At 47.5% G+C, this 21,630-nt stretch overlaps 1 protein-coding gene across 1 annotated transcript; it reads left to right on the plus strand.

The window, feature by feature from the left end:
- Positions 1 to 257: 257 nt before the first annotated feature.
- Positions 258 to 17,528, plus strand: CMPK2 (cytidine/uridine monophosphate kinase 2). Its single transcript, XM_002691489.6, has 5 exons — positions 258 to 1,514; positions 3,067 to 3,181; positions 4,501 to 4,702; positions 13,875 to 14,108; positions 15,514 to 17,528. The coding sequence occupies exons 1-5, from the start codon at positions 450 to 452 to the stop codon at positions 15,635 to 15,637; spliced, it is 1,740 nt and encodes a 579-aa protein (XP_002691535.4). The 5' UTR covers positions 258 to 449; the 3' UTR covers positions 15,638 to 17,528.
- The last annotated feature ends 4,102 nt before the right edge of the window (positions 17,529 to 21,630 follow it).

The following is a 21,630-nucleotide window of genomic DNA, read 5'->3' on the forward strand; positions in this document are numbered from 1 at the left end:
GCTTAGCAATTATTTTCAAAGATACCAGCGAAGGCGTACAAACAAACGAAAACATCCAAATAATCTGGTAATTGCTGCTTTTCTATGGAAATCAGTGCTGGCTGAAGAAGGCGCTGTCAGGTCACCTCACTGCTGTCTCATTGGACCTGCGTGCAAGACTTGGGCGTCTGTAAGGCAATTTGGAGGGGCCAACCTGGAGACACCTCTCAGTCTGAGAGGCAACTAAAGGAGGGAGATAATCCTGAAACAGGGTAAAGCATGTGTATAGCGGACGGAAAGCGCTCAGCAGCTCCCAGCACCGGCGTCTGGGCGCGGCCGCGGCGGGGGAAGGAGGTCGGAGCGCAGCGCCGGGTCTGCGGGGCGAGCCCGGGGGAGGCGTCGGCGCTGCAGCCGGGCGGGGAAGAGCCGGTGAGGGTGGTGGCGCGGGGCGCGCGGCGGGGGGGACCCTGATGAAAAGATACACACGCGCTCGCGCACACGCGCGCGTTCCGTACCCGGGCACAAGCAACACAGGAGGAATTATTCAACCGGGGGCCTGGGGCCACCGGCCCGCCTCCCATCGTGGGTCCCTATCGGAGGCGGCCCGGCGCCCGGGCCTCTGCGGTTGCCCCTCCGGCCCCTCCTGGAGGCAGCCTGCTCGCGGCGCGACCTCGCGGTCGGGCGGAGGCGGAGGCGAAACCGAGGAGGTCGCCCCAACCCGGGCCCCGCCCACTTCCCGCCGCCGCCGCCGCCGCCGCCGCCGCCGCCGCCGCCGCCGCCGCTTCGTTTTCGTTTCCACCGGGGTGCCGCCCGCCGGTTCCCAGGTTTCGTTTCCCCAGCGTCCGGGGCGGCACCGGGAGGCGCCCATGACCTTCGGCCGCCACCCGCGAGCGCGGCGTCTGCTCGCGCGCCTATCGGGCCGGCGGCGCGGGGCCTGCGCTCGGGCCATGGAGCCGCCGCGCTGCTTCGCGCTGGAGCTGCCGGGCTGCACCTTGGCGCACTTCGCGGTGGGCGAGCTGGCCCCGGGCGCGCGCCCCGACCCCCGCGTGGCCGCCCTCCTGGGCCCCCCAGGCCGCAGCTACTCGCTGAGCGTGCCGGAGACCGGGGGCGTGGGGGCCCGGGTGCGTGCGGCCCGGCTTCATCAGCACCTGCGGCAGCAGCTGCGGCGCGGCCCCTTCCAGCGGTGCGAGCTGCGCCGGCTGCTGGGCTACCGCCCGGACGGCGGCGCCGGGGCCCTGCAGCACGGCTTCCTGCTCCGCGACCCCCGCGACAGCCCCGACACCCGGCAAGCGCTGCTGGAGCTGCTGGACGCCTGCCCCGAGGCCCCGCGCCCGCTCCTGGCCGAGTTCTCCGGGGACCGGCTCTGCCAGCTGTGGCAGCGCCCCTGGGAGCGGCGGGACGGCCGGGGCTGGCGGCAGCTGGGCGGCGAGCGCGTGGGGCCCGCGCCGGAGCCCGCGCTGCACCCGGTGGTGCCCGACCTGCCCAGCGCGGGGGTCTTCCCGCACCGGGAGGCCGCCTGCGCCGTCTTGGAGGCGGTAAGAAGTCAGGTCCCTTCCCAGCGCTCAGGTACCCCCCAGAGCAGGGACGTGGAGGCAGTGGGCTTTCCCGGGGCGGGTGGTGGGGTGGTGCTGGCCTGTCCCGATGTCTTTTGCCTCCTTACTCCTGTTAGCAAATCGGGTGGTGAAGGCGGCCTCTGTGTCAGCCGCTGTTTAGACCCCGGGCTCTTTCCGGATTCTTGCCCGCCAGGACCCCCAACCCCACATGGGAGGCTGACATCCCAGCAGGAGCGGTGGGGTGCCCCGGGAGGGGAGGGGAGGGGCCGCTGGGTGTGTGCAAGAGCTGTGCCATCTCAGAAGCAGTTATCTGGTTCTGGGAGGTTGGAGTGTGGAGAAGAGGGCTTGAGTTTGGGGGTTGGATAAACTTAGACTTAAGTGGTGCCCACCTGCTTACTGGCAGCTACTTATTTCGTGTGTAACACACCTGCCTCCCTGTGTTAGGACAAGGAATCAGGTGACACACAGAGGTGCTTGGTGCGGGATGGCTGACATTCTGACCCCAGCCTATAGGCAGGTCCTGAGGCTGGACTCTTGTATCTTAGATACATTTTAGGAACTTGGGCTTATTTCTGAACACTTACAATTGCAAAACCTGGATTTGGATCCAGACACTGGTATTTATTGAACTTCCCAGGTGGTGCTGCTGGTAAAGAACTCACCTGCCAATGCAGGAGACTTGAGAGACTCGGATTGGATCCCTGGGTCGGGAAGATTCCCTGGAGGAGGGCTTAGCAACCCACTCCAGTATTCTTACCTGGAGAATCCCATGGACAGAGGAGCCTGACTGGCTACAGTCCACAGGGTCGCAGAGTCGCACACCACTGAAGCAACTTAGCAGGCACTGGTATTTATGACCTGTGTCACTTTCAGTGAATTTCTTAAGCGTTTCTTTGCCTTGGTTTCCCTAATCCGTAGATGGGGTTAATAACAATAACACTCTCGTAGAGTTATCTTGAAGAGGGGCCAAGTTGATACTCCCAACGGCACTTAGAATATTGCCTTGCTCTGAGAAAGTACATAAGAAAAGATCACGTTCGGGCCTCTCTGTAGAGATTCTGTGAGTACACAGCAAGGTCAGGAACAGTTCACAACCTTGAAGCCAGGAGACCCGCAGTAGTTGGCACTCTGCTGAGCCCTGAGAGCTCAGGGAAGGACAGGGTGCTGACTGCTTTCCTTGGAGCCTCCAGTGGGGCTGACTCCCCATGTTTGTGACCCACGGTCCACAGGTCTGCTGCCGCCGCGTGACACTGCTCTGCACTCAGGCATCTCTCCCGTCCTTCCTCCTCTGGGGGAAGCTGGTCTGTGAGAATTGTAGGCTGAGTAGTCCTGACACTTACTGCCTGTTTGAGCCTCCGCTGCATCCTAAAATAAACCAATCCTGCCCTTTCTGAGGTTCAGAATGCTTTGCACTTTGGCCTGCTGCCAAACACAACTCTGCCTTATCAGCCCCATGCAGTCTTCTCAGCAGTTAGACATAGCTTCTGCCCCGGCCCTGTGGCTCCGCTGCTGATGTGCGGATGTTGCTTTCCAGTGCACGTCCTTCATTCCTGAAGCCCGAGAGGTGCTCGACCTCGTGGACCAGTGCCCAGAGCAGGTCCAGAAGGGGAGGTTCCCCGTCATTGTCATTGAGGGCCTGGATGCCACAGGTAAGAAACTGTCGCCTGCTGGTTCTAGGCAATGAGATTAACATCAGTTGCAGAAATAGACGGGTCTTGCAAGCAAGACGTATTGAGGGTTCAACTCCTAAACCTCCTATGAGCCTCTGTTGTGTGCCAGGGACGAAGTGAAGCTGGTTTGGGATGAAAAATGGATAACTTCTGGGGTAGCTGAGCCTTGGGTGGCCCTGTGAACACGAGGCAATGCAGCCCCCTTGGTGTGAGAGAAGGGGTGGGTCATGGTCTGGCAGAGCTTGGAGGGGTGGATCCCTGGATTGGGTTTTCAGCGGGACAGGCGCTGGTCGGGTGAGGAAGGTGGGAGAGATCCTCCAGATCCTCCAGAAGAAATGGCAGCGTGCAGGCAGTTGGAGACTTGAAGCGGCCCGTGTGGCCAGGAACCACAGGAGCAAAGTTTGGGAAAACTGGGGAGTGGAGGGCAGAAGCCTTCAAAGCTGCCACAAGGTGTCAGAATGCAAGAGATGCGCCCACACTTGGCCCAAAACGTAGCAACAGGAGGAGGGTGGCCCAAGGGCAGGGCAGACCCGGGACAGCCACAGTGTCATGAGGCTCCATGGGAGGCTGTCTCCTTCTGTGTCAGCTGACTGAGGAGGGGAATGAGGCCCTGGGAGCTGATGCCAGAGTTTATCGTTAGTTTATAAACCAACGAGGTGACCATTTTGTTTTGGCTCAGACTGTAAAGAATTTGCCTGCAATGCGGGAGACCTGGGTTCCATCCCTGGGTCGGGAAGATGCCCTGGAGGAGGGAAAGGCTACCCACTCCAGTATTCTGGCCTGGAGAATCCCCATGGTCAGAGGAGCCTGGCGGGCTACAGTCCAAGGGGTTGAAAAGAGTTGGATAGGACTGAGCAACTGAACACAACATACATTCTATTAATAGTGCTTCCCAGGTGGCGCTAGTGGTAAAGGATCCGCCTGCCAGTACAGGAGACATGAGAGACATGGGCTCAATCTGTGGGTCGGTAAGATCCCCTGAATCGAACCCACCCCAGTATTCTTGCTTGGAGAATGCCATGGACAGAGGAGCCTGGTGGGCTACTGTTTTTGGGGTCTCTAGAGCCAGACACGACTGAAGTGACTTAGGACAGAGGTAGGATACTATTAATAACACCAATAGAGGAATCCCAAGTTCCTAAGGGTCAGCAACTTTTTTAAAAATAAAGAATCATATTATTTAATCAACTCGTAAGTTTTATAGGTAGAAAAATTGCCTTTGCTCTTTCTGAGTTACTGTTGGGGAGAGATACTGTGGCCTTGGTTAAGATCTGCTGTATTTTGTGTGTGACCTGCAGGTAAAACCACCGTGACCCAGTCAGTTTCAGATTCACTCAAGGCTGTTCTCTTGAAGTCACCACCCTCTTGCATCAGCCAGTGGAGGAAAATCTTTGATGATGAACCAACTATCATTAGAAGAGCTTTTTACTCTTTGGGCAATTATATCGTGGCTTCTGAAATAGCTAAAGAATCTACCAAATCGCCTGTGGTTGTCGACAGGTAGGTGTAATGTTGCCTTGAATTTGGCGTTTTCTTCCTAACGCATGAGTGTATGTGTGTGTCTATGTAGTGTACATACGTATATGCAATTGTACAATTGTGTTTAAGCCAAACTATTATGATAATAATAGGAATAATGTCTATGATTTATTAGCCTATACCATTGGCTGGCATTTTGCCAAGAACATTCCACAGACTATCCTAACCTCTGGAACAATTACTACTACTTGGATCCTGAAATTGCTAATGAGAAACACAGGTCTTAGAAAAGTTAAGTCGCTTGCCAAAGTGAGAAAGTTAGAAATACCATGTTGGGAATATTAACAAAAGTCCCTACTTCACAAATCGAGCTTTCAGTGACTCATTTGTTTATTGGTTTGTTCACCAAACATATATTGGGCATTTACTGTTTGCCAAAGACTTCTTGATTTAGGGGATTCAGAGGGGAATGAGCTAGAAAACGCCTTGCTTTCGTGGAGCAAACGTTGTGCTGAAGGAGAAGATGATAGTCAAGCACATGGATACATAAGATAATAATCAGAGAATGGTAAGGACCGTGAGAAGGAGAGTGCAAGGTCGTGTGGTGGAGGATGGCTGACCCCCCACTAGATGTGGTTTTATAAGGCCTGTGCGAGGAGGTGCCATTGGCCTGAGCTGTGAATGACCCTAGAAGGACAGACATGGAAAATTGTGGAGCAAAAGCTTTGCTGGAGGGGGATGCAAGAGTAAAGTGTAGAGACAGGAAGAAGGGAACATGTTCCAGGGCTGGAAACAGGCCAGGAAAACTTCTGGACAAGTGTCTGCTATCTGGATGGATAAAAAGACAGAGATCGGCAGTGTCTGTGGCTGTGATAAAGTGTGCGGATTTTATTTTGAGTGCAGAGGGGAGCCTTGGGAAGGTTTCAGATAATAGAGTGACATAAGGTGAGTTATATTTTAAAATTCCATAAATTAAAAAAATGGCTTTAAAGTGCCACAAAAATAGACAACGGGTACGACAAGCAAGTCGTACTAGGGTTAAAGTCACCAGGAATCGGTGAAATGAAAATTAAAACAATGATGAGGTCCAAATTTCCTCTCATCGGGGTAGTAAGCCCTGATTGAGAAGGTCTGAGCTAGAGATGTTATGGATCAATAGAAACCCTTGTGGTGCTGGTGGGAGTGCATACCTGCCTGGTGACTTGGGGAGCAATTTGAGAAGATGTAGAATCCCAGGGACGGGGGAGCCTGGTGGGCTGCCGTCTATGGGGTCACACAGAGTCAGACACGACTGAAGTAACTTAGCATAGCATAGCAAAATGGAGAAGGCAATGACACCCCACTCCAGTACTCTTGCCTGAAAAATCCCATGGACGGAGGAGCCTGGTGGGCTGCAATCCATGGGGTCGCTAGGAGTCGGACACAACTGAGCGACTTCACTTTCACTTTTCACTTTCACACATTGGAGAGGGAAATGGCGACCCACTCCAGTGTTCTTTCCTGGAGAATCCCAGGGACGGAGGAGCCTGGTGGACTGCCGTCTCTGGGTTGCACAGAGTCGGACACGACTGAAGCGACTTAGCAGCAGCAGCAGCAGCAGCAAAGTGGAAGATTTGAGCAGATTCTTGTATCTCCTGGACCAAGAGAGTCTATTTCAGCTTTGTTCATAATACTGAAAAACTTGAAAAAGCAATAGGCATCAGCAGAAGAAAGTACATAAATACTGGTGTAGATATAGAATGGAGCGTCCTGTAGCTGTGTACATGAGTACGATGTGTCAGTGTGCCTAAGTTACAAAACCATCATTTCAAATGAAAGAAATTGTTACAGAAAGATGTTTAGTAGACTACATGCAAAATAATAGAAAAACATACCATAAAAAGGGGTGGAGGGTGGGAGGAAAGTTCAAGAGGGAGGGGACACATGTATGCATGCATGCATGCTAAGTTGCTTCAGCCATGTCTGACTCTTGGCAACCTTGTGGACTGTACCCGCCAGGCTCCTCTGTCCCTGGGATTCTTCAGGCAAGAATACTGGAGTGAGTTGCCATGCCCTCCTCCAGTGTGATCTTCCTGACCCAGGGATAGGACCTGCATCTCTTATGTCTCCTACATTGGCAAGAGGGTTCTTTACCACTAGCGCCAACTGGGAAGTTCTGGATATATGAATACTTATGGCTGAGTCACACTGTTGTATGGCAGAAACCAACACAACATGGTAAAGCAATTATCCTCCAATTAAAAATTTAAAAAGGGCTGGAAAGGTGTTGACCATTCAATTTAGGAGAATGCTGTCCCCTGGGAGGGAGAGAGATACAATTGACAGGGAGGGCCACAAGACTTCGATTGCAGCTGAATTCGTCCTAAGCTTTTCTCCCATGTACATCTTACTGTTCCTGCTGCAATTTTTCTTATTTTTGGAAAGATGAGCGATTGCATTAAAGTCTGACAAGTGTTAAGGGGAGAGAAGTTATTATAAATGGAGGTCTCCAGGAATTTCAAAAAGTGAACACATTCGAGGACAACCTGCACCCACATCGTGACTTAGAACCTTACTCACCTTGTAAGTCCTTCCCTTTCAGTCACGACCCGTCCTTCCCCTGGTGGGAACCACAGCCTTGATTATCCATTCCTGGATCTTATTTGTTCTGCTTGTTCTTGAACAGTCTACCCAGGCAGATAGACTTCAAGTGCCATTTGCATCTGACTTCATGCCACCTGTGAGCTTTGTCGCTATTACCACAACCATTCTTTCATACAGCTTTGTTTGCCCGCGTGTGTTACTAATCCTGGTTGGTTTGCCCAGAGCTCCCCAAGCCAAACCCTGAGCCTCTGTTTGCAGCAAAGAAAGGCTGTTTTCACAAGGTCACCAAGCTAGGAGATGGGAGAACATCTCAGGTCCACCTTCTCCAAAGCGAGGGGCTTGGATATTTATGGGATAAAGACGCATGGTAGTCGAGGTGTGGTGAGTGAAGTGAAGTGAAAGTCACTCAGTCGTGTCCGACTCTGTGATCCCATGGACTATACAGTCCATGGACTTCTCCAGGCCAGAATACTGGAGTGGGTAGCCTTTCCTTTCTCCAGGGGATCTTCCCAACCCAGGGATCGAACCCAGGTCTCCCGCATTGCAGGCAGATTCTTTACTAGCTGAGCCACCAGGGAAGCCCCTGTGGTCTTGAGGTGTGGGCAGCCTGGGAAAAGGTGGTAGCAAGTAGGGGAAAGGTGAGGTGATCCTACAGTGCAGGTGCGGCCAAGCACGTCTGGAGAAGGGCTACACAGTTGACGTTTTTGGCCCTCTGACACCAAAAGGTAGCTGACCCGTCACTCCCTGGGAGGGTCAGTGATCCCAGCCAGTCCTAAGCCTGGAGCTTGAAATGCACACCACTGACTCCAAGTTCCTGAAAGAACTCCAACTTGGGTAAACATCTTAAGACTCTTAGGACCAAGATACTATCGATAGGGGTGGAGAAGGATCTTGCTACTTACTCTTTAGGCTATGTGACGCTTGTAGAATATGCAGGGGTTTGTGAAAACAGTTAAATCAGGCTTGATGAGTCATGGCAGGTTACAGTTTATTATTTGTTAAGCAAGTTACAGTTGAAGGGACCTAACTGATGCTGGGCCTCAGTTTCCTGTGTATGCCTCTGTTGCCTAGAATCCCAGGAGTGGGATTGCAAGGATGCAGGGGGCTCACATGTACTCACCTGGAGGAGGTGCCACAAAAAAGTGCTTAAGTGGTTGAAACTTCACAGCACCCTCCCCACCCACCCCCCACAGTGGTGTCCAAGAATTCCCTTTGACCCACATCCTGGTCAACATTTAGCATTGCTGGTCTTCCACTGTAACTAGTCCAACTTTTCTACTGTTCTTGGTGGGAACGTTAGTCATTTAAAAGCTATAGCCAGAGCATGGAAGCGACCCAAATGTCCATCAAACAGAGGAATGGATGAAGAAGTTCAGTTCAGTCACACAGCCACGTCTAACTCTTTGAGACCCTATGGACTGTAGCACGCTAGGCTTCCCTGTCCATCACTGACTCCTGGAGCTTGCTCAAACTCAGGTCTGTTGAGTCGGTGATACCATAAAGATAAAGAAAATGAGCACATATATACAATAGAGTATTACTTAGCCATAAAAAGGAACGGAATTGGGTCATTTGTAGAGACGTGGATGGACCTAAAGAGTGAAGTAAGTCAGAAAGAGAAAAACAAATGTTGTATGTTAATGCATCTAGAAAAATGGTACAGACGGCCCAATTTGCAGGGCCTGCAGATGTGGAGAATGGATGTGTGGACAAAAAGTGGGGGAAGAAGGGTGGAAGGAATTGGGAAATTGCGATTGACATGTACATGTGAACACGACCATGTGTAAAACGGATGCCTAGTGGGAAGCTGCTTTATAGCTCAGGGAGCTCAGCTCGGTGCTCTGTGATGACCTAGAGGGGTGAGACGGGGGAGAGGTCCAAAAGGGAGGGGACATATGTCTATATATGTATAGTTGATTCACATCCTTGTACAGCAGAAGCTAGCATAGTATTCTGAAACAACTGTTCTGTAATTTTAAATAAAAGCGAATCGCCACACCCAGAAATAGGACTTCTACCTCTTCACATGTCTTTCTGCATGCAAAAGAGACAGATACCTGCATATCTGAAATTTCATAAAGAGATCACTGTACACTGAGAATGAAGTGTGACATGATGATTGAGGGGGAGAGATAAAAACAGTAGAAATTAGTTAGAAGGCCTTCACTGTCATCTCAGCCCTATTACCGATGGGTACTTTTGACTGTGGGGATAGCAAGATAGTTATTGCAGAGTTGGCAAGTCACAAAGGATCCTAGAGGAAGGGTAAGGCTTTGCTTTCTATTGTGGGACTTCACCACCTGTGAGATATTTTCGGCCTATTGTTAAAGTGTCTGGATTTATCGCACTGATATCTTTTTTGTGATACAGTCCCCTTTATCTTGTGGAGAAATACTAGGCTTTTCCTAATGAAGTGTGGCTCCACGAGGTGTAATATTTCCTGAGATGTCCCCAAACGAGCAGCACTGGCTCCTGCATGGAGGCAGACACTTATTCTTGACACCCTAATTCCTTATCCGTTCCCTGCTGACCAGAATCTGAAAAAGAATAGATACATGTGACTGAATCACCTTGCTGTACTTCTGAAACTAACATAGCATAGTTAACTAACTCTACTCCAATATAAAATAAAAAAAAAAAAAGACTCGTGATGAATATCCAATGAGTTGATGTAGGCGGACACGCATTGCAAACAACAAATTGCTCTTAAAATATAAAGCATTATTATATAAACATGTATAAGACGTCAGCAAATTGCATTTGATTTGAACTAATGTGGTTTCCCTGATGGCAGGAATGGAGAAAACTAAATAATAAAGAGTCTGAAATCGATGGCCAGAGGCTGATTATTTAAAATGAGCTGCAGTGTTGTCAGTGAGAGGCCTCTGTCTTTGCAAAACAGGGCCCCCATTCTTCCCTGATTTTTCTTCTTTGTGTCTGTGAATTGTGGGCAATTTTGGTCTTTAAAGAGATAATACTAGATCACCTTGTCAGATGAGAAGAAAAGAGCAGTTAGTTGTTGTCTGAGTGGGTTTTGTTCATGTTTAAAGATTTTAACTAAATCCATTTTAGACAATACCATCATCTAGCTGAAAAAATAAGGGAGACAGAGTAATTTTTGATGGTGACTGTGGTTAAGGTTGGCAACTTAATCACCCTTATTACCTTTAAAAATCTATTCTTGCTGATGGTTTTGCTAGAATAAAGAAGGCTTTTTACATTTAGATGGTATCAGCCTCTATATTCATAGCTGAGTATTTAATTTGGTGAACAGGGAGAATGTGCAAAATGCAGTGCAAATTGTAGTTCTGTTGCCAAGAAGGAGAAAACCTGGACCTGCGTGGATTTATTCAGCTGGGGAGACAAGATGTATCTGATAGAAAAAGTGAGAATACAAGTTTGTACGTGATTAGGAGTCTGGTAAGTGATACACAGGGCTTCACTGGTGTCTCAAAGGTAAAGAATCCTCCTGCCAATGGAGGAGACATAAGATACATGAGTCCTATCCCTGGGTCGAGATCCCCTGGAGGAGGAAATGGCAACTCACTCCAGTATTCTTGCCTGGGAAATCAGTGGGGTTGCAAAGAGTCAGACGTGACTTGGCAACTAAACAACAACAACAAAAAATGACACACGTGAATGGCCCCAGGCAGAATTCAAGCATGCAGCAGCTACAGTGGCCAAGCTTTTTGGAGGTGGAAAGGGACTCTGAAGGATGAATGACATTAGAATTAATCAACTCCCAAATTAATTTTTTTACATTTATTCTTTTCAGTACTCTTGGTATTGTCATAATTTGAAATTATGCAGCTTTTGTTTAAACTGGTGCCCAGTAAGAATTAAATATTTTCTTATAATGACAGTGTGATATATTTTTTATAAGCACTTGACTATTTTTGTAAGAACTATGGGGAAAAAAACAAAGCTTTCATTTTCATTTTCCAGACAAGGAATTTAAGACTCATCTACATCCACAAACCAAGTAGGTGGCGGAGAGTAAAACAACACACAGCTTTGATAGCTCTGTGGACTATTTTGTAGATAAAAGACAAGCACGTCCTTTGCATTGTGAAATGTAGTTCAGATCTAAAGTGATTCACAATCTGGGATTTTAAAACATCGCATACAGTGAGTGGACAGCCCAGACAAGGATGGGGCCGTGGGGCTCTGTACAGTGGGATGTGTATTAACTGTTTCATAAATATTTGTAAAGGTGTAAATGTTTTTGTAGTCCTTTGATACTGGATTTGGAATTTTGCATTTTGTCACTTAAAACTGGAATATGACAAAAACAGGGCAAGAGTGTAATACAGGATGCCAATTAATAAAATGATTCTAATTGTTGTTTTTCAGCCTTTAAGTTGTGTTTGACTCTTTGCGGCCCCATGGACTGCAGCATGCCAGAGTTCCCCGTCCTTCACTATCTCGCAGTGGCTTCCCTGGTGTCTTAGACAGTAAAGAATCTGCCTGCAATGCGGGAGACCTGGGTTCAGTCCCTGGGTTGGGAAGATCCCCTGGAGGAGGGCGTGGCTACCTATTCCAGTATTCTTGCCAGGAGAATTCCATGGACAGAGGAGACTGGTGGGCTACAGTTCATGGGTTCTCAAAGAGTTGGACATAACTGAGTGACTAACACTTTCACTGTCTCCCAGAGTTTACTCAGATTCATGTCCAATGAGTTGATGATGCTGTCTAACCAATCTCATCCTCTGCTGACCCCTTCTCCTCCTGCCTTCAGTCTTTCCCAGCATCAAGGTCTTTTTCCAGTGAGTCAGCTCTTCAGATCAGGTGGCTGGAGTATTGGAGCTTCAGCATCAGAATCAGCCCTTCCAATGAATATCCAGGGGGTGGTTTTCTTTAGCATTGATTCATTTAATCCTAATACAGTCTTTCATACATCCAATAAAACATTATTCATTGCATACTTATTGTGTGCCAGACACTCGTTTCAGGCTTCAGGATGTAGAGATGACTAAAAAATGAATTCTCTAATGGAGGAGACAAAAAAGAGCTTGTAAACGGCTAGGTCTGACTTGAAATGAATCCTTCAACAGGGTCGAGTAGGAAAGGGTTGATAGCCCGGAGGGGAGGAACAGTGAATTCTGTTCAGGGTCTCCTCGGAGTGAGATTCCCTTTTCTGTTACGGTTTATCGCAGGGTGTTGAATATAGTTCTCTGCGCTATATAGCAGGACATTGTTGTTTATCTATTCTATATATAATAGCTTACATCTGTTAACCTCGACCTCCCACTCCATTCATCCCTCAACTGCCCTCCCCCTTGGCAATCACTAGTCTGTTCTCTGTGTTTGTTTCAGTATCTTCAATTCAGTTGTGTCATATTTTAGATGCTACAAAGTAAGTGACATCATACGCATTTGTGTATCTCTGACTTGTGTCACTTAGTATAATAATCTCTAGGTTATCCGTGTTGCTGCAAATGACGTTATTTCATTCTTTTTCATGGCTGAGTAATATTCCATCATGTATATGGACCCCCATCTTCTTTATACATTTCTCTGTTGATGGACACTTAGGTTGCTTCCATGTCTTCTCAACAAGTTCTGTTTTAAAACACCATAGGAACCGAATGGGCCTGTGTATTTTTATTTGATCAGCACACAGTATTAAATACCAACAGACTACCAAATAAATCTACTGAAACAATAGAAACAGTGACAGACTTTATTTTCTTGGGCTCCAAAATCACTGCAGATGGTGGCTGCAGCCATGAAATTAAAAGACACTTGCTCCTTGGAAGAAAAGTTATGACCATCCTAGACAGCATATTAAAAAGCAGAGACATTACCTTACTGACAAAGGTCTATTTAGTCAAAGCTATGGTTTTTCCAGTAGTCATGTATGGATGTGAGAGTTGGACTATAAAGAGAGCTGAGCCCTGAAGAATTGATGTTTTTGAACTGTGGTGTTGGAGAAGACTCTTGAGAGTCCCTTGAACTGCAGGGAGATCCAACCAATCCATCCTAAAGGAAATCAGTCCTGAATACTCACTGGAAGGACTGATGCTAAAGCTGAAACTCTAATACTTTGGCTACCTCATGTGAAGAACTGACTGACTTGAAAAGACCCTAATGCTGGGAAAGATTGAAGGCGAGAGGAGAAGGGGACAACAGAGGATGAGATGCTTGGATGGCATCACCAACTCAATGGACTTGAGTTTGAGCAAGCTCTGGGAATTGGTGATGAACAAGGAAGCCTGGCATGCTGCAGTCCATGGGGTTGCAGAGTCAGACATGACTGAGCGACTGAACTGAACCAAATAGATCTACATCCTCTGCCATCATGCCTTCAAAAAAGAAAGCATCCTGCAGGGCCAAAGCAATAGAGTAATCTTGCTATACATGCAATTTCAACTGAGAAAATGGAGCTCTGAGAAGTGTGCACCAGATTCTTATTGTGGTTACTGATTCTAGTTTTTATATGTTATAAATATGTTAAAAAATAAGATTTTGTTTTATCTCTTTAATGGGTACAGTACTAGGACAAGTTCAGCAGAGCCATCCCTGATTTTGACATCCTCAGTGGCTGATTTTTAGGTACTGCCTTGATTTCCTCTGCAGATGGAGAACTCACTACCTCTTTCCTTCTCAGGTACTGGCATAGCACGGCCACCTATGCCATAGCCACTGAGGTGAGTGGGGGCCTCCAGCACCTGCCCCCCATCCATCACCCTATATACCAGTGGCCCAGGGACCTGCTCAAACCCGACCTGATTCTGCTGCTCACCGTGAGCCCCGAGGAGAGGATGCAGAGGATTGAGGGCCGAGGCATGGAGAAGACCAGAGAGGAGGCTGAGCTGGAGACCAACAGCATATTTCGTCAAAAGTAGGTGTCCTGATGTGATGTGAGGGACAGGGGTCTCTGGCTGTGGTGATGACCCAGAAACAGCACTGACTCCAGGAGAATGGAGGAGATGACATGGCTCCCATTTTCCAAACCAGCGAGGCAGTATCCTCCTAGTTAGAGTCACCCCTTCTCCTGGGTCTGTTCCCTGGGGCTCCAGCGAGGTTGTTCTGTAGCCAGGGGATACCTTCCTGCTAGTCCTGGCTGTGTCAGCGGCAGGGTGAATCTGAGTGAGACAACACGCCTTTCTGGGCCGTCGTATGCGCATGAGCTCTGTATGATGACCACACTGAGTCTTACCTGCTAGGGGCTCCCTGTGTGTCGGGCGTTTACGTCTGATGCTCTGAAACCCTTGCAGGGACAATATTAGCCATGTTTTACAGCTTCCGAAACTGATGCTCAAAACGTTAAGTGATTTGTCTAGCATGGGAGGCATAAGAGACATGGGTTCAATCCCTGGGTTGCGAAGATCCCCTGGAGGAGGGCATGGCAACCCACTCCAGTATTCTTGCTTGGAGAATCCCCATGGATGGAGGAGCCTGGCAGGCAGGCCGAAGTCTGTGGGGTCACAAAAAGTCGGGCACAACTGAGCGACTAACAGTTACTCCCTTCTTAACCATAAGTTTGTTTTCCACATCTCTGATTCTTTGTTTTGTAAATAGGTTCCTTTGAACTTTTTTTTTTTAAGATCCAACATATAAGCGATATATGATATTTGTCTTTCCCTGTCTGACTTGCTTCACTCAGTGTGACAGTCTCTAGGTCCCTCCGTCCATGTCACTGCAGATGGCATTGTTTCGTTCCTTTTTATGACTGAGTCTGGGTACTCATTTTAACCACAAAGCTCTAGAGTTTTGGTCACATGATTGTCCCTGGGCATTCTGCACATGCAGAGGCTGGTTAACACCAGAAGGGGAGGTGGTATTCTGTGCAATTGCAGAAGAGTCCTAAGTGAAAACAGTGCTCACGCCAAGGACCTCTGGCTTGTGCAGAATCCTTCAGGGTACAGACTCCTGAGAAAATTGCCACTGGGAAACTTAATCTCTTTGAGCGTTGGCACCTTTCTTTGCCAAATGGGGATAAATGACAATGGTTCTACTCCTAAAGTTACTCTTGAGTATAAAATGAGAAGAATATGCAGAATGCTAAGGCTTGGCAGTACTAGGCGTTCAATAAAGGCTAGTTATAAAATATTATTAATTTTTCATTTATTAAACTAGAGGTGTCAAATGTTTCCTGTGCACAGCAAGTTGCCTGGGGTGGGGGGAGTGAGCTCAACCAGATGGGGACCTGGCTTCAAGCTGTTTGTATTATGGTAGGAAAACAACATTTGCACGAAGGGCTGTGTTAACACATGGGCTGACTCTTTCATTCTGCCTGTCTCCAGGGTAGAAGTGTGCTACCAGCGGATGGAGAACCCCGGCTGCCACGTGGTGGATGCCAGCCCGTCACGAGAAAAGGTCCTCCAGATGGTGTTAAGTGTAATCCAAAATAATTGCAATTACTTGTAGTTACTCCGGGCCAGGCGACACATTTTACTAAACCTGATGCTGTTTGATCCATCTAAGCCCACGACTCGTGCAGTCCCAGATTTCAGGTGCATAGAGCGTGTTGTGTGTCAGAAGAGTGGACATTTCAGTTTTATCTAAACTGTTGTTCTCCTGACCAAAGGACCCATGTGGCTGCCATCTGCCAAGTATAACGAATGTTTGGTTGGAACGAGTTCTTAAACTACACCCTCACCGAGTCCTTCCAAGGTGTGTCTCCTCTAGAAAGCGTAAGGTGGACAGAAGCAACCGAGAAGGTCATCCAGATCCATGGAAGCCCCCCCGCCCAGCGCTCCCTGTGTCTGTGCAGGCTTGCGTCCCGAAGAACGTGTCTGCATGTCCCAGCTGTCAGGACCCATCTTGGTGTGGCGAACTCTGAGCAAGAAACGTCTGGCTTGTGTCTGAGGCTTCTGGCCCCTAAACAGGTCCTCTTGGTTAGCACTGCAAAGTCATACGCAGAGGAGGCCAGCCTGAGAGGCTCTGAATACAAACACACCGAGAGTCCTTGGATTCTGTTCTGCTGATTTATGTTCCTCTCCCTTCCTCCGAAAACATGGCTTTGGATGGAAGGAGTGGTCTGCATGGAGCTAGATGCATTAAGGGCTTCCCTAGTGGTGCTAGTGGTAAAGAACTCACCTGCCAATGCAGGAGACTTAAAAGATGCTGGTTCAGTCCCTGGGTCTGGAAGATCCTGTGGAGGAGAGCATGGCAACCCACTCCTATATTCTTGCCTGGAGAATCCCATGGACAGAGGAGCCTGGAGGGCTACAGTCCATGGGGTTGCAAGAGTCGGACACAACTGAAGCGACGGATGCATTAAACAGAGCCAATCCAGTCATGCATTTATACTGAAGTTTACATCTTGTCTGTCCTCAGCATAGGGGATGCATTTTACTAATCAGAATCGAAGCCAAGAAGCTGAATGTAACACTTGCTATATGTTTTTATTAGACAGATGCAATTTATCCTACTGAGTAAGCAGTAGGATATGGGATCCTGGAATGGGATTTCTCAATGAATTATCTTGCACTTGAATGTCTTATGAGTGCACATGCAATGGTATTGAGATTTGTTTGGCTAGAAGAAAAAAAAAATAGCTGAGAAAACAGAAACTTAATAGTCTTGTGGCCTTGGGTGAGTCATTTAACATCATGTAACTTGATGTAAAAAGTGACAGTAATTCTTTATTTTTCTTAAGGCATTGGGTGAACTAGGTGATTACTTAAAATTCCTTCCAGTTCTAAGATAGATTGAATCTGTGAATTACTTTAGGGGAATGGCTCAAGAAGACATCTCCTCAGAAAAATTTAAGGCATTATTAGGTTTATCACATGCACTCTTAAATTTTAATAAACTTTATATTAGCTATATCATATTATTTTTCAAAAGAACTGTAGGTATTTTATGCATAGTATATATACATATATGGGCTTCCTCAGTGGCTCAGTGGTAAAGATTCCATCTGCAATACAGAAGCCACAGAAGATGCGAGTTAAGTCCCTGGGTCAGAAAGATCCCCTGGAGGAAAAAATGACAACCCACTCCAGTCTTCTTGCTCGGAGAATCCTGTGGACAGAGGAGCCTGGCAGGCTCTAGTCCATAGGGTCAAGAAGAGTTGGGCAGGACTAAAGTCACTGAGCATGCACACATGTAAGTATATAAATATTTAATTTTAGGTAAATATTTTTTAAAGCTGATAAATCACGCTTGGGCGAAGATGTGGTATCTAATTATGCTGTTGGTGTTATTGACTTCAAACATTTTCAAAAGCATATGGTGGCACCTAAAAACAAACCTTTAATGCTTTCTGTATGTACCTTGCCAATGAATAAACTTGCTGTGGTTTTCTAATCTATTCTGTTGTCACAGAATGTGTGGGTTTTCTTAAAGGTGATCCCCTAGTATGCCTCTTGTAAGGGAGGGGATTTGGGGTTAAAGAAGTGAAAAGATGTGAATTTGTGGTCAAAATGCTTTCAGAGGAAGAGGAAGGCATTTTTGTTTCATTTTAAACATCATTTCAAGAAAGTGCGATCCCTTCCTCATTGCAGATGTTAAAGAGATTTAGTCCTCTAATCTAATAATTCTTCATCCACTTGTCTTTATATGCTGAAAGGGATAAGATCACTGAGTATGAGATAGTACCTCCTGCCTGGAAAACGATGACAAGGAATCATCTGTTTGGCTTTGTTTTGTTACCATTTTTGTTTCTGTTCCTGAAATAGACCTCGAGTGTCGCAAATATTTATTCTTCATCGTCACTGCCAGGAATTTCCAAGTCTTTCTTACCCCTGGAGCGGCCAAGTGACCACTCTGTGACAGGTCCTTTCCATGAGCAGAAGGGGATTAGGAATGTCAGGGGGAGGGTGGCCCCCCTCCCCTTTTAACCCTGCACACCACTTGCTTTTCAGGATGGTGGTAAGGCATTTGGGGGTCAGCCAGGACAGTGACCCTACACAGCTGGGGAAGCAGAATGAGTGGGGCGGCTGTCACTTACGAGAACGGGTAAGCTCTGGGTATGAGTGTGCGTCTGGGGCGCCAACCTGGAGGGTGTGTCCATCTGGGGACACAGCTTCTGCACACAACCTCAGTGCCCACCTTCTCCGTTTGCTTCCCTTCTTAGAGGCAGGTGTCTGGGTTTTTTTGCTTGTTTTGTTCTGTTTTCTACATTAGAATCCTCGTTTTTTGCTGACGCTTCTCTCTGTGAAATGTCTCTCTCCTCTAGCAACAGTTGTGAAGCATTTAAAAAATGTTTAGACCCTGCTATCTTTTTGGAATATATACCGAGGAAATGATCAGTAACTCACATAAAAATTTTTCATTGTATCTGCATAATGTACTTTAAGGAAGTGGAATGTATTTACTTAAGGGGCACACTTGTTTTATTGCCCTCTGCTTTAATGTGCTTCACAGATACTGTGTTACTTACAAGTTGAAGGTTGGAGGCAACCCTATGTTGAGCAAGTCTATTGGTGCTGCTCATTGACAAATGAGCTGGCATGCAGGATCTTAGTTCCCTCACCAGGGATAACCCACATAAACCTGGTTATCTGAGAGCCTGATGGGGATGTACGATGAGATGAATTCTGTTGTCACGCCTGCTAACACGGCACCCATACTGTAGCCCATGGGTCAAGAAGACTTTCAAGTCATTATTTAAGGAATGCATTTCATAAAGCTTGGGCTTCCCTGGTGGCTCAGAGGTTAAAGCATCTGCCTCTAATGTGGGAGACCTGGGTTTGATCCCTGGGTCGGGAAGATCCCCTGGAGAAGGAAATGGTAACCCACTCCAGTATTCTTGCCTGGAGAATCCCATGACGGAGAAATCTGGTAGGCTACAGTCCACGGGGTTGCAGAGTCGGACACGACTGAGCAACTTCACCTTCACCTTCACCTTTCATCAAGCTTTAGCTGCCATAGACTGTGATTCCTCTGATGGATCTGGACAAAGTCAACTGAGAATCTTCTGGAAGGGACTCACCATTCTAGATGGCATTAAGAACATTCATGGAACTTCCCTGGTGGTTGAGAGTCCACCTTGCAGTTTTGGGGACACAGGTCTGATCCCTGGTCAGGGAACTAAGACCCTACCTGCCACAGAATAGCTGGGCCTGAGTGCTGCTAGCACTGAGCCATAGCACCACAACTAGAGAGTCCTGGTTGTTCAGTTGCTAAGTTGTATCTGACTCTTTGCGACCCCATGGGCTGCAGCACGCCAGGCTTCCCTGTCCTTCATGATCTCCCAGAGCTTGCTCACCACTGAGTCGGTGATGCCATCCAACCATCTCATCCTCTGTCATTCCCGAGAGCCACAATGAAAGAGCCTGTGTGGTGCAATGAAGATCCTGCATGCCACAGCTAAGGCCAGATGTACCCAAATATATAAAGAAAAAAAAATATTTTTTAAGAAGAACATTCATGAGGAGGAAGGAACTGCAGTGTGGTGGAAACAGAAAAAGAACTATAATCAGAAGTGAAGCTTGAAGATGTGGCTGAATGACTGCACTCTTATGATAAAACTTTAATGGATTAAGAGCTTCTTCTAATGGGCGAGCAAAGGAAGTGGCTTTTGAGATGGACTCTACTCCCGGTGAAGATGCTGTAAAGATTGTTGAAATGACAACCAAGGATTTAGAATATTACATAAAGTTAGCTGATAAAACAGTGGCAGGGTTTGAGAGGCTCGACTACAATTTTGAGAGAAGTTCTACTGTGGGTGGAATGCTATCAAACATTTGGGTGCCTGTATGCATAATGTGTGCTTAGGTATAATGTGCATTGATTAAATTGTTTAGTCGCTCAGTCATGTCCGACTGCAGCCCACCAGGCTCCTCTGTCCATGGGATTCTCCACGCAAGAACACTGGGAGGGGGTTGCCATTTCCTTCTCCAGGGGATCTTCCCAACCCAGGGATTGAACCCAGGTCTCCTGCATTGGGAGGCAGATTCTTTATCTCTGAGCCACCTGGGAAGTCCTGGTATTGATTAAGTACACTAGGGTAAATCCTTTACTGAAATGCTAAGCAGGATGCACTAAGGGGCTTCTCTGGTGGTCCAGTGGTTAAGACTTTGCCCTCCGATGCGGGAGGTGTGGGTTTGATCCCTGCTTGGTAAGCTAAGATCCCACATACCTCTGGCCAAAAAAACAAAATATAAAATAGAGGCAACATTGTAACAAATTTAATAAAGACTTTAAATTTTTTTAAGTCTTTTTAAAAGACTTAAAAAATATTTTAAAAAATCTTAAAAAAATTTTCTTGCACCTAAGATGTAAATATCAAAAATACTTTTTTTCCCCCCCAGAGATAGCCCATGATTTAAATTTCAGCAAAAATGAAGGTATAGCTAAAACCCTTTTAATTATAAGCAAGGTTGGCTGATTCAGAATGGAAATTCCATGCTGAGCAGCAGTATGGCTTCATGGATGCTAGGAGATAAGGGTCTTTATGTCTTTGGTTTGCTTCCCATTCAAACTTGTTTTTCTTTAAATTTTGAACCCAGGAGTCAGACACTAAGCTGTACCTCACATGGACGTATATATCCCCAAGCAAATTGATTTAATCTTCAGGGCTCTGTAAATGCATGCTCAGTCACTCAGTTGTGTCCGACTCTGTGACCCTATGGACTGTAGCCCACCAGGCTCCTCTGTCCATGGGATTCTCCAGGCAAGAATACTGGAGTAGGGTGGCCATTTCCTTCTCCAGGGGATCTTCCCAACCCAAGGGATTGAACCTGGGTTTCCTGCATTGGCAGGTGGATTCTTTACCAGTGAGCCACCTGGGAAGACCTCTGCAAATGCAGTGTTGTTCATATACTTATTTTCTTAGAATGAACAGGGAGAGGAGAAATGGTTGTTGGCCTTCCCACCACCACCACCCCACCCCCTGCCCCGGGAAAGCTTTTTTTTCCTCCTGTCTCTCACTTAAGCATAGTAACTTTATGAAAATCATTCAGTCTGCCGCTGAGATCTACAACTAAGAGGAGATATTGTTTCTTTATGATGCCTAAAAATAATCTGGTCTTTTTCACCAGCAGCATAACTGGTTACTAGACATAAAAGTCTTTAGTCCTATTGAGTTTCAACCTCCTTAGTATTTGATCTCCCCCTTAGGTAATGTGGGCTCTTTTTTAGAGAGGAGCTCAGGAGCTCCGATTTCTGTCTTCAAAGACCCACACTGGCCTCTCCCCAGGATGGCATCTGGGTGCCTGGGGCCAGAAGTGTCATTTCAGCAAAGCTGGGGCAGGGGAAGGGTAGGTGAGGGTCACAGCATCCTCTCTCTAGTTGGAAGAGGATTGCCCCACCCATGGAGGCAATTGAGATTTGTCTTTTGTGGCTGTTTCTAAGGAACCTGGCCTCGGTGTAGGTCTCCTTAGTGCTCAGGTCTCTGGAGCCTTTGTCTCCCATCCAGCCCTGCAGTCCTCTTCTAGCTCTGGTTAAAGGCCTTGGAGCTCCCTCCCCAG

Source organism: Bos taurus, chromosome 11, assembly GCF_002263795.3.
Source record: "Bos taurus isolate L1 Dominette 01449 registration number 42190680 breed Hereford chromosome 11, ARS-UCD2.0, whole genome shotgun sequence".
Classification (NCBI taxonomy): domain Eukaryota; kingdom Metazoa; phylum Chordata; class Mammalia; order Artiodactyla; family Bovidae; genus Bos; species Bos taurus.

Bases quoted from the DNA above. Each gene is read 5' to 3' on its own strand.
- CMPK2 (XM_002691489.6), top strand. From the start codon at position 450: ATGAAAAGATACACACGCGCTCGCGCACACGCGCGCGTTCCGTACCCG. The intron at 3,182-4,500 runs GTAAGAAACTGT...TGTGACCTGCAG, and splicing joins TGAGGGCCTGGATGCCACAG to GTAAAACCACCGTGACCCAG. The intron at 4,703-13,874 runs GTAGGTGTAATG...TTTCCTTCTCAG, and splicing joins TCGCCTGTGGTTGTCGACAG to GTACTGGCATAGCACGGCCA.